Source organism: Uranotaenia lowii, chromosome 3 (genome assembly GCF_029784155.1).
Source record: "Uranotaenia lowii strain MFRU-FL chromosome 3, ASM2978415v1, whole genome shotgun sequence".
NCBI classification, from domain to species: domain Eukaryota; kingdom Metazoa; phylum Arthropoda; class Insecta; order Diptera; family Culicidae; genus Uranotaenia; species Uranotaenia lowii.
Genome location: NC_073693.1, coordinates 71,854,734 through 71,868,408, shown reverse-complemented (window position 1 = coordinate 71,868,408; position 13,675 = coordinate 71,854,734). Strand labels below are relative to the sequence as shown.

Here is a 13,675-nt window from a genome sequence, read left to right as displayed (position 1 = left end):
TGCTGGGGTCTGGCACCGTAGTATGCTTGACGCTGTTAACGGATAAACAAAATCTCAGTATTCTGCATACTTGGTTTCTATGAAATCTACGAAAACGGCCGAGGGAAAAATAATGGGGCCTAGCTTACCTTTTCAGCTGTAATAGATTTTTCTTGTACCTCAACCTGCTCTGCGGGACCTCGGTTGCCCTCAACAATGGCTAACGTTTCTTGGGGTTCTAGCGAATCCGGTACGGAGACGTCGGTCGAGCGACGACTGCGTGGGAAACTAACGATGTTGCTACCTTCGGAATGTCCCGGCGCGGGTGTCGGAATGGTCTGAGTGGGCGGAAGTCTAGCGTTATTGCCGTGCTGATAGTTTTGATACTGTCTAGCGTAGTCAATTCGGTTATCGTTTAGCTGGCCCGGTTGGTTTTGGGGATAGATGGACTGGTAGTTGAAGGGTGTGCCAAAGGCGGCTTGCTGTTGAAGGCTGACGTTAGCCGTTCTTCCGACCTCGGTTGGATCGTAGTCGAGCTCAACGTCGGAACCGGGAGAGGCGTCACGGTAGAAAGGTGGTCGAGGACCTGGACCGTAGTAGGGAGGTGGTGGACCGTTGGGGATGAAAGGAGGACCCGGTGGTCGGTTGTAAATTGGTCCAGGAGGTCCCGAATACACTGGACCAGGAGGTTTTGTGAAGATTAGGTTAGGTCCTGTAGGACCGAATGAATGTGGAGGACCGAAGGAATGCGGTGGGCCGTTTACGAACGGGGGTGGTCCATGAGGAGGCCGGTAGATTGGAGGTGGTGGGGGATAACCGTAGTGATTGTGAACATGGTCATGCTGATTAAACACATGCAGGATGTTTTGTTTCTTGTGAGCAAGAAGGCTTCCTACTTTATGGACAATATTTTCGGTAGGAGTAACATGCAGATTAACCAATGGTTTGACCACCTTATCGCCGTACTCATCCTTGGTGACTTGGAATGAGAACAGCGGGTTGACATTAACAAGCCCCAGGTTAAGACCGTTGTAGCCGATAGAACCAAAGTAGGGATTTACACCGGGATGGGGACCGAAAGGATTCGGGGGATACGAAGGCACGGGAAGACCGAAGGACACTCCAAAGGTAGGAACAACTTTCTTTCCACCTCCTCCTCCTCCTTCACCATGGTGACCACCTCCCAATAAACGCTAAAACAATACAATTAAATAGGCCAAATTTTAGACCGGGTGCCGTTTTTTTTGGTTTTGCTACTGCCTTCTGAGGGACACACACACCTAGTCGGGGAGTGATCTCGCGAGAGCTTGTAGTACATTGATAGCTTAGTCCGTTGTTGGTTGATTGGTTGGTTGGTTGATTGTGAGCGAAGCCAAAGCTTTTTTTATTTAATGTCGAGATGTATTGTTTTAGTGTTTAATCGAGACGTGTATTGATTTGTTGGAGGTCTTTTAGTCTGGTGTGTCCTTTGAACTTTACAACTTGGTGAGGGTACAAACAAAGCGGGTGTGGTACAAGAAACATCTTTTCTATAGCTAGGGTTAAGGTTTTTTGGAAGGTTAAAATCCGAGTAATTCCTTTTAGTTTGCCAAATGTTTATAGTATTTTATAGTAGAATTTTGAAGAGTTATCATTAAGGGTTAATCCATAACAGATTGTAGAGAAAAAGATACCTACCGCTTCACCAGTGGCTTTGTCATCATCGGATTTCTTCGAAGCAGTGGTGTCCCGTTTGGTCACCTTCTTTTCGGCAGTTTCGGTAACGTTTGCCGAGCGAGCTTGTGCAACGGTTGCGTTCTTCGGCACATGGACAATGGTCATCGTTCCGTTTCCATCGGTAATGACAACCTTCTCGATTTCGGCTTCGATATCGGTTTTGAGGTTACGCGGGTCCAGCGGCAGTATCAAATCATCACGACGTCCCACGACATCCTGTGCAGGACACTGTTCGTATGGCACACAGATACAATCTTCGAAACGGTTATTGGCAGCTCCTCCGAACTGACCACTGGATCCGTATTGGTTATTGCCGGCGTACTGGCTTTGGCCGCTGGAGCCGAATTGTTGCTGATTGAACTGGTTGTTGCTGTACTGTCCGTTGTACTGTTGGCTGTATTTGCTGTAGTCTGCACCGAAGCTGTTTAAGCCAGCTGCTCCGTTAACGTTGAGTTCTTTTTTATACAAGTTCGGGTTGGACGCGTGACTAGACTGCTGGTAGCTTCCGCTTAAGCCGTTGAAGCCATTGTTGTTGCTATTGCTGCTGGTTCCGTAGATTGTGTTGTCGGAGCTACCGAATGTCGAAGGTCCTTGGTTGTAGATGCTGCTACCAACCGGTTTGGTTTGTGAGGCATAGCTAGCGTATTGCTGAGCGAAACCTTGGCTGTTGGATCCTCGGAGATCTTGATAGTCAAAGTCCTTACCACCCGAGGGGCTGAATCCGCCGTTAGATGATCCATAAGTTGAGCTGAACAGATTGTTATTAGAGCTTGAGGAGTACAGGTTGCTGCTTGAACTACCACCAACAGCAGATCCAGTGATTATGTCCGGCGACTTCACAGCAACGGTCTTGTCGGCAGTTCCTCCTTCAATGTGGTGGTAATGGTGATGAATGTGTTGTTCCACGGCAGGTTTACCAGCAATGGGAAGTCCTTCCGAGATGATGACGCCAGGTTTGTTGGGTGTTTCAAACTCGTAGGGAATTTCGGGTCCCTCGTAGATTGGACCTGGTGGTTTGGAGGCGTACGATGGGAAAGGTCCGGGTCCACTATATGATGGTCCATTGTAAGATGGTCCACTATACGATGGCCCATTGAACGAGTTTGGACCGTTGAAGGGGACTTGCTGAGAGGCGAATCCAACCTTCTGTTGAGGTCGTGGAAGTGGCATCGGTTGAGGAGGTCCGTAAGGTCCCTGATGAGGCTTCTGTGATTGAGGTTGGTACTGAGGACCGGGAGCTGGTGGTCCAGGAGGTCCCCTCACCGGAATTGTAGCAATCGGACGGCCAACGGGCTTCAACGCAACGGGTTGAGCATAGATTAAATTCTGTGGATTCAGATAAGGCCGTCTACCGTCGATCAGCTCTCCATCGCATTGCATCAACCCGAGAGCGCACAGCTTCTCCTTGATGATATTCCTAGCTTCGGTGTCATCGCTTTTCTGCAGCGCTTCCTGAACCGAGGGGTCGCTGTAGACCTCATCGAATCCTTCCAGACTTCGTCCCTGCCGGCCACTGTCCAGAATGAAGTTCAGAATATCTTCATCGGCAACGTCGGTAACATTCGCGCCCTGTCGCTTCTCCCGGACCAAATCTTCCATCAGCGATTCGCCATTATTCAACCAGTTCCACTCATCGGCTTTGGTGACCACCGTCAGAAGCGCTACCGCCAGCAAGGCGGTCGTTATGAGATTCATGTTTGTTGTGCCTGCCGAAAACAAGAGACAATACAATTTCCAGGTTAATAAATCGGTCGGGCGTAGAATTGTTCAGCTGCGTTATTTCATCAGATCAATTTGCATACTGCGCGGAGTTGACCCACTTTTTATTTCATTTTTATTGCTATGAGCAATTTTCTCGGCTTGAGCTTCAAGCAAAGGCAGATTAGTCAAGGGTTTTGCGGTTTGTTCAACTGCTGTAGAGAAAAAGAATGCGTTGGTCGAGAGTCTTTAATTTAGTCGTCTCTACGCCACGGATAATATAACTATGTTTGTGTTTTTCGACAAATTTCTGGTTTTGGATAAAAAAATAGTTTCAAAAAATTGATACTGATAATCCCAAAACATAAGCGCAAGTTCACTGTTGTTGGGAAAAAGTGGTAGAAATTTCGACATTTTGAAAATTTTACCATGCAAAAATGTTTCAAGATCTTTGGGCGTCGTATTTTTTTACAGCACTGTTTCTATTTTAGCCGTATGTGATAAAAAATTGCGATTTTTGCATCACTGGAAGCGACACTACACACGTGTTGTTAAAAAACATGAAGGCCAAAGATCTTGAAAATGTTTTTGCTTAGCAAAGTTTTCCAAATGTACAAAAAGTGAAAAAAATTCTACCACTTTTTCACACCACTAGTGAACTTGCTTTAATTGATGATAAATTTTAAAGCAATCGATTGCTTTGATTCAACCAAGTAGGCTCACAACACATATTAGAATAATATATTAATTTTAGCTTAATGATACTTCAAAGTAGACAGTTTTCACTAAAATTTAATCAAAAGAAATGCACAAATAATAGACATTTATGTTATACATAGTTGTTAAAAAAAATCCTTGAAAATGTTCGAGTCTGATGATTATTTGATTACTAATTGATCATTATTTGATTTATTTTCTAGCCGATTTCTAGATGAACCCTAGAAATGGGCCGTCCGGGATTCCACATAAGCTTTTCCTACATTTTAAACTTTATTTTATCAACTTTGCCCCGATAGATGCAGAAATTTTTTTTTCTATAAAATCTGTAATATTTAAAGCTGTAAAACGAACGAATTGTCATACCAAAAATGTTGCCTTTCTCAAATTATATATACTTTGTAATTTTCATTGCATGGATGGATGATTTCATTCTCGCTACTTCCGATCAATAAAAATTTGCATAATCAGCTTTGCGAAAGGCTTTTTTCAACCGGTCAGTAGCACTCTGATCTATTCCTATATTCTGTCTCGGTTTGCAAGTTTCTTGCAAAATTAATCGCGTGACATAATATTTATTCGTTATAGTCATACGCTCTCGGTAACTGGTAGACAGACAGCCAGTATAGATAATCTCTTAAAGCTTACAACAACTCCACCCACGCCCGCTGTTTTTGGTTGAATCACTTGCGATTTCAATACTTGGCATCACAAATCGAAACTGAGTCTAAGATCACGTCAATCGAAAGGCACCACCCTTCAAATAATTGTTAAAACTTCACAGAAATAGGCACACCTCGAGTGACGTCTTACTTACAAATGAATGGTGACAAATCGTCCCCCGCACTCCAAATCGCGACAACGACGAAGACACGCTTTGGAGGTCAATGAATTCGCGCGCGCCATTGTCGCGTAACGTTTGTTTACACTTTGGCTCTCTCTCTCCCCCTCTAGAGCACCTTTCTTAGCCATTTTTCCATTAGCAATAACGCGCAGATCTGTTCCTAACCATGACACCCATCTTGGGCTTGGACAGATTGCAATGTGGACGGTCAGTGTCCTTCGAGATGACACAATGTGACCCCATTTCGGTCTTTCTTCAACAGATCCATCCACCATCATCATTGAAGATCTTGATCAGACCCCCCTTCCTCCTCATATCGTTCATGAAGTCGGTTCTTCTGTTTTTCGTTTCATGTGGGTGGTTTGGTACCGGACTTTGGTCACATTGAGCTTAGGACAACATTTAGGCTGTGAGTAAAAGCATCAGCTTTTGTTCACCCTTAAAGTTAGACCAGAGCTTGGATGCAATTGTAAGACATAAACGTGTGACACGCTTCGTTAAACAGCAGCGGCAGGGCCCCACTGTTTTTCCTCTTTCTTCCAAAGTTTGGCGTGAATCTTTCCGGTAACAAGAAACTGTTAAATTTCCTTCCCTCATTCCGAGGTTAATCTACACAACTAGTCAAACAATTGCCCTTTGTTACTCAACACTTTGTAGCTATTTTCCGTTACATGCAACCGAAAACTGACGACGACGACCTGATACCTTTTTCAAGTAGTTCAGGAACAAACCTTTTCCCTGACTTATCTCAGAGCTGCAGTTGCGAATCTTGATGCAGAAATGTGTAGGTACCTTCCAAGCTAGTTTGGGAGCAAGTGGCCTCTATTTATGTGAAGCAAAACGACGATGCTACCTACATAGGAACTTGGTTCAGAAAGTAAAAGTGTTATGTCTGGTAAAGTGCCGGTCGAATGGACGTTTTCCGTGTGGGTTCAGAAAAGCGATTAGATAGATCTGTCTTTTGGATAAGTCTCGCAAAAAAAAAAAAAACAGGTGGAAATGTGCATGTGGATAGATTTCTGCGGCGGTGTTTTTAAATTGATGAAAAAAAATCATTTGCTTAGTTATCTTTTTCAATATGTCATATTTGAAAAGAGAGTCCATAACTCTATAAACTACATACAGAATCAAAAAGTTTTTGGATCTTTTGCGGGTTGATTTTGCCTTCTGAAGGAACTACCTAATGGGATTTCTAAATTTTGGTTAAATTTCTAGTGTCTAGCGTTTCGAAATTTTGGAAATGAGTCGATTTTGAGAGAATTTGATCAATGATAACTGGTGTTCCAACAAACCTACGTGTACATGAAAAAAAAAATCTAATTTTGAATCCAAAAAAAATAAATTAAATTATATTACAAACTTCCCTCATCCCAAATCTACTTATCATTCTCTGCAAAAGCTTTTCAAATCTTAAAATTTTATTTATTTTCTGCATATTTTTCATCCAATCCGAAAATATTCTTCACACGCCTTCCCAATCTGTGCTTTTCCTGTCGCTCTGTTTTTGCTTACCAGAGCCGGAACAATCCGACAACATTCTTAGCAACAGCTTTCTCAAACTGTGCGTTTTTTGTCACTCTGTCTCTGAGGAATTATTTGATAATATTCTTAGTTGTTGCCGCTCTTTCTACCATCAAAAGAGCCATCAGTGTAGCAGAAAAATTTAGCAAAAATCAATTTCTATATCAAAACGCTCGAGCAATATTTAGAAAATACACCGGACTACATCTACCCAACACAGAACGAGTTTTACGTCTTGGAGATCGACGATGGAACTGCCACAAACTGAAAGTAAATTGGGAAATTAAAAATAAAATTCGTGCAGGAGATGCTCCAAGAAAGGTAATCGCCTGTTATAACTCGATTGTAGAAAACAAGTTCCTAAATCACAACAAATTCTTTACTGATGGCTCTAAACTTGACGAAAAAGTCGGAGCAGGTCTTTATAGCAGTACATTACAAATTTCTAGGAGTCTTCCGAAAGAAACGTCGGTCTTTTCAGCAGAAGCTGCAGCCATAGCGCTGGAACTGTATCACTGCACTTCTACAAGCAACGTTATTGTGTTTTCCGACTCGGCGAGTGTGCTACTCGCGTTGGAAAATCCAAAAAATCGCCACCCTTGGATTCAACACATTCAACTCACAGCTCCTGACTACTTTACATTCTGCTGGATTCCGGGCCATTCTGGAATCCATGGAAACATCGAAGCGGACAGACTAGCAGCCTTAGGTCGCAACGAAACCCAATATGAAGTTGGAATACCTAAATCAGATCTTTCACGTTGGGTGAAATCCAAAATATGGGACGCATGGCTAACGGAATGGAGATTGCAAAGAAATCTGAACCTGGCAAAGATAAAAGGGGAACCCAACAAATGGGATGATCGGGCGAACAGGAGCGAACAAATACTTCTATCTAGACTTCGGGTGGGGCACACTAGGTACACTCATCGACACTGTATTTCCGGGGGACCATCAAGGATATGTGACGTATGTGATGCGAGATTAACGGTAGAACACGTACTGATGGAATGTCCACAATATTCAGGCCCAAGAAATGCATACCAAATAGATGGATCAATCCGGAACGCACTTTCGAACGATGCAGTAGAAGAAGAAAAAATGTTATGTTTCCTGAAAGAATCTTATTTGATTAAAGAATTGTAAAAAAGAGCCTTTTTCCTAGAGACGAACCAGCCAAAGGCTGAAAGTCTCTCTAATAAAGACAAAAAAAAAAATTCATAGAAACTGCCTTCCCAACCAGAAGGTTAATTTAAAACAAACAATCAGCAGCAGTAGTCTTAAAAATCCAAATCAAAATAAAAAAAATCAGATGCGACAGGTTTGAAAATCTGCGCTTCCAAAGCCAATTCCGTCTTTTTTCACCAGAAGGCCAAATCAAAGTAAACAATCAGCAGAAGCTGCCTGAAAGCAAAATAATAACAAACAATCAGCAGCAGCAGCTTTAAAAATCTACGCTTCTGTCAATTCTGTTTTTTTTCCACCGGAAAGCCAGACCAAAACAAACAAGCAGCAGCCTTAAAAATCTGCGCTTCCAAATTCATTCCGTCTTTTTCCACCGGGAAGCCAAACCAAAACAAACAAACGGCAGCAAAAATCTTGAAAATCTGTGCTTCCAAGCCATTCCGTTTTTTCCATTGGAAAGCAAAATCATAACAAACAATTAGCAGCAGCAGCCTTAAAAATCTGCGCTTCCAAAGCCAATTCCGTCTTTTTCCACCGGAAACAATCAGCAGAACCTGCCTGAAAATCTGCGCTTCCAAATCCATTCCGTCTTTATCCACCAGGAGACCAAATCAACACAAACAAGCAGCAGCCTTAGAAATCTGCGCTTTTTCAGTCATTTCCGTCTTTTTCCACCGGAAAGCCAAACCAAAACAAGCAATAAGCAGCAGACTTAAAAATCTGCGCTTCCAAAGCCATCCCGTCTTTTCCAGTGGCCGAATCAGAAAAAAAATTTCCTAGCAGCAGTTTTTAAAATCTGTGCTCCCTGTGCCAATCCGTTTTTCGGCCGGAGGCCAAATCGAAAATAAATAAATCGTAGCAGCAGCCTTGACAATCTGCGCGTTCTATTCTTATTCTACCAACCACGCCATTGTCGTGATTTTACGATTCTTATGAATCTCAATTCAGAGATTCACTTAGATACGTCTGTCACTCACAAGAATAGATCAATGACATACTTTGTTTTGTTTGTTTTGCCTAGTGTTGCCAATATAACAAGCGTGGCCATAGACATTTATTTTATTTTATTCATCTGCAGTGTTGCCGAATACAACTATTATTTTATTTTTAATTTAATTAAATTTGATCTGTATTCTGCATATCTTTCATCTCATCTCTACATTTTTGTGATTAATTTAGATTTTTTCTAAAAAGGACATATTCAGTTAGTTCTACCAAAAACCAACATGTACGGAAAACATGATCAGAAACCCATTGAATTTCGAAGAGAAACGACAACACAAATATTGTTAATTCTTACAAAGTTGTATAAAACTCTAATTTTGTTTGGTTTCTTTTGTAGTTTTTTTTAATAAATATTCATAATGTTTTACTCCTAAATGTATGCAATATAGTTATGGCATTTCTAATATGAGCCTTGGTGCCTCAAAATGTGGAAAACTTCATGTTAACCTAACGAATATTGATTGCAAATTATATTTTCAGTTGCCTATGTCTTTTTGCTTTGATAGCAAGTTGAATGTTCGTTGAAAATTCGTTAAAAAAATACTATGGCTGAGGTCAAATAATCAAAAATGAATGAAAAAAGTGCTTTAAGTTTACAGTATTTTATATTAAAAATTTTAATTCATTTCAAAAATTTATTGAAGACCCCAAAACAATTTGACAAATGCTTTTATTCAAGGTTCAATTCCTTAGAATTTCGTAAAAAATCTTGTTTTTTAGAATAAGGAAAAAAGACTACTTAAATAACTTTCTTTTCGTAAGTCAGAATTTCCGCGGTCTTTGAGAAACTTGAACATTGAATAAAAAATCTTTATTTTCAAAGTATTTACCATGTTTTACAGTTTTGGAAAAAATTGCAAAAAATTTTTAAGTGAATTTTTATCAATTTTCAAAGGTTATCTCGAAAAAAGAGCATAAATTCAGTGCAAAGCTGAATTTAGGTGTAAGAATCTCAACAAACACTTTTTTGCTGAGTAAACGCTGAAAAACTGTCATGGTTTTATTTTTAATAAGCAACCTGGCTGAAAGAAGGCCTCAAAAATTCACTTATTTACTTGTCTTCAGTCTTCAATGTTTATTGTTTGGAGTAAGTGAGCTTGTCAGTTATAAACTATAGTTCAGGTTAAGGATATGTAACATAAGGATTTCACTAGTTGATGTTTATCATCTTGAATTGGAAAATTTATTCAGCAAACGTCATTAAACGTCAATTGACGGATCAACCCAGAAAAAAAACAAAAAAAAAATACTGCTCAATGTCTGTTCGATGTCCGATAATCTATCCAGAAGTTAGAATTCCAAAGTCAGAATTAGATCTCAGATTTAAAGTTACAGAATTCAAAAGTCGTCTTGAGAATTTAGATTAAGAAATCACAATTGAATTTCAAAATTCAGATTCGGAATTTAAATTAAAAAATCATAATTTGCAGCCAAAAATTCATACCTCCGATTCAGAACTAAGATTCTGTATAGGTAATACAAAATTCATAGTCAGCATTCAGATTGAGAATTTAAATTTGGATTTCAATTTCATGAATAAAATTTGAAGTTCAAATTAAAAGTTCTAAATTCAGATTTAGATTTAGAATCCCGATTCAAAGTTTAGATCAGAAAAATTCAGATTCACTAATTTGATTTGAAATTCAGATTACGAATTCATCCAACTCAGCCTATTGATATAAAGAATACCGTTTCAAATTTCAGTTTTGTTTTTAAGAATTTAGAAATAGATTTTATATTTTAGAAATTAGATTCAGAAAGTTTGGAGTTCACCAAACTCATAATTAAGTCCTAGAATAAGCTTCAGGATTTAGGTTTAGATCTTAGGTTTTGAGTTAATAAGCAGATCTCAGATTTTAGGATTCGAATTCTGCATTCCTAATCAGATTCAGAAATCAGTTTCTGAGTTCAGAATTAGAAATTAGTTAAGAATTCAAATTTATTTTTAGATGCAAAATTTAGTTTCTGAATTTTATTTAGAGTACGAAGTTTGAAAATCATTGTAAGATTTTAGTTTTTTTTTATTTTTAGGATTTTTATACCTAGTTACATCTAATTAAAAATATTTTCAGTGATATATGTTTGTGTTAATGACAATAACTTAAAGAATCTTGGAAAAACTACCAAAATTGAAAAAGTTTTAAGTAGGTATCATGAAATTAAAATTCTTGTTCAAATAAGAACCAAAACAAATGTAGATATTTCTTAGCGCAAGTCCAAATTGTCAAATAAATTTTTTACTCTCATTTGTACTAGAATGTCAAACTAATTAACACTTTTGAAAGCTTGAACGTAATTTTTTTTTTCAGTGGCTCAAAAGACCGATATTTCTTTTGGAACTTCTGTTGAGTTTAAAAAATCTTTGAAGTTTTATCATTTGTTTTAAATGGAAGCAACCTGAAAAAAACAGTTCACTAAAGTGTTATTTTGATACTTTAGACTTAAAATCGTTAATTGATCTGGAAAAAACTTACGGTTTGAAAATCCTTGCATTTCAATTACATATAATATACACAGAAATTTTTTTTGACTATTACGTGTCACTGAAAACTGCAACCTTTAATATAAATCACCTGTTTTTAACAAAACCAGTAATTTTAAATTTTTTCCTTGAAAGTTAACGAAGATTAATTTATTATTACAGCAAATGTCCTGTAAAAAAGTTTTACACTAAAAATTAGATGTCACGTAATCATGTTTTCGACCTGTAAAATTACGGTAAATGTCCTGCTCCTTTTTGTTACAGGACATTGGCGTAGTTTTACAGTAAATAATTTTTGATATAAAGTTCAAAATAAAACTTAGCCGGATTAAAGGAACTAATTATTCAAAATTTTGGGTCGTAACATCTCAATTTCATAGCCGAAAATGAAATTTTTTATCCAGAAAATTTGTCAGCTATTTGGTGCTTTTCCATCATTGTTCAAGCTTATGTTTTCAATGGACAACATTATTCTCACTTTAATCTCGTTACCTCGTTACCATTTCCAACCTTTCGCCACACCAATTTTGTTCATCACAAAGAAGGAAAGCAAATTTGTCGAAACATTTTCCGAGCCTTCAAATTATCACACAAATGACGAGGCGCGGCATGATTAGATATGGGTTGGTTCAAGTGTTTTTTTTTCGCTCGACGCACAATGGAGTGCTAATTTAGCTCTCAAAATTAAAGTTGGTCGGAATTTATTTCTTATTCAAACTGTTGAAACCAATGACCTATTTTCAACAATATTGAGTAAATACGTCAATTATGCAAAACCCCAAAACTTTTACACTTGTTAGTCAAAATTGTCACTAAAATTTTCAAGTCTTAGCTAACATGAGTCCTTCTGGGTTTTAATAACTTGGTACTTTTAACATTAAGATTTTTTCCACTGATAATCGCTGATAACATTCACTTTTTCATAAAACTTTATAGTCCCTTCAAAGTGTCCCAAGTCAGGCTGATGTCCCCCACAACAATCTTCTCATAGATCCCCCCCAACAAGTAACACACTAACCTTTTCGTTAACGAAGCACTTGAGATTCGCCGTGTTTCACAATAATTGTTTATTTGTGTGTCTCTGTTATGTAAATCGTTGAACACACTGGCTGCTGAACTAGATCGGTCTTTTCTTCACTTTCGTTTATCTTCTGCTGGTTTTTTTTCTTCACTCGTGTAACCCCGTTCCTTGAATAAGGTTCGTCGCTCGAGGTAGATTGAAATCACTTTGATCTATTCTTCGATAACTTCTTGCTCGATGCACATCTCACTTGATACTGACGAATAATTTCCTATGGCAGAGTTATTTTATAGAATGCACAAAGTTCCCACCGTTCATCTACTGCAGAGTACACTGAATTAAGTTTGGCGCGCTTCTAGAGGAGCTGATGGCGACGGCGACGCCTGCAGGCGTCGTCAGGGAGACGTCGTGCAGACGATTGTGCAGGGCTGTTGTGAGTAACTGACTTATTTTACCGGTAAAAATGACGTAGGCGTTCGAGACAGTTGAATATGCACGCCAGGCTTAGGCTGTTGGAGGTCTCTCAGCTCAGCACAAATCGTTTGATGTTTGTTGATTTTTTGCGGTGAAATGATTTTCTCGCGCGAGTTTTTTTTTCTAGAGCTTACTTGTGAATTCGATGATGTTTTGTTTGATGAATTGAGCGATTATGTTAAACGGTTGTACAAATGTTTGAAGGATCCCCTTTGTGTTATCAATGAGTACGGCGATCATCACACAAATAGGATTGCTTCAACATTTGCATTGATTGAAATGATTCATTGATTGATTTATTTCCTTGTTAAAATTTGGAAAATCCCAAAAAGCGATTATTAGTTGAACGGATCACGAGATGCAGTAATTCTACGAAAATCGGACTTTTTTGGATTTTCACCATTCAAACTGCAATATCTCAGAAACTACGCTACATTTTCTATTGAAATTTTGCAAAGTAATTGTTGAAAAATAAAGTTGGCATGTCTGAAGTTTTCGAAAAGTTCTATCGATAGGATCAAAATTTACGTACAATATTTCAGCCATGAATTTAAAAATGTGATTTCTATTGAACTTTGGACGATACATAAGAACAATATCGTTTCCATCCACAAATCAGTCAAAAATGTCTGGCAAAAGCAATGAAGAAATGAAAAAAATGGAGTAAATGATCCATTTGTGTTTCGAAATCAGAATCTCGCGATATTGTTTTGATTTTTTGGTTCAAATAGATTTACCGGTTGTTAAACTGAAAATAGGATTTTCCTATGGAAACATGCGTCCAAAATTCTATAGAAATTAAACCTAGAAAATCATGCCTAAAATATTGTACCTCGCGTAACTTTTGATCCCATCGATAGAACTTTTCGAGATGTTCAGACATGTTAGCATAATATTTCAACAATCACTACGCAAAATTTCAATAAAAAATGTAGCGTTGTTTCAGAGATATTGCAGTTTGAATGTATAAGTCTAAAAAGTCCGATTTTCGTAGAACTAACGTATCTCAGGCCACACAATCTCCAGAAAGCTC

General features: G+C 38.5%; 1 protein-coding gene across 1 annotated transcript; it reads right to left on the bottom strand.

Annotated features, from left to right (window-relative positions):
- Positions 1-2: 2 nt before the first annotated feature.
- LOC129752285 (uncharacterized) lies at positions 3-12,444 on the bottom strand (the record flags this gene model as incomplete). The annotated part of the gene is made up of 4 exons (XM_055748072.1): positions 12,166-12,444; positions 1,657-3,401; positions 129-1,172; positions 3-32 (listed from the first exon to the last, which is right to left on the bottom strand). Coding segments are annotated over exons 2-4 (2,808 nt in total), but the record flags the coding sequence as incomplete, so codon positions are not given.
- Between the last annotated feature and the right edge of the window lie 1,231 nt (positions 12,445-13,675).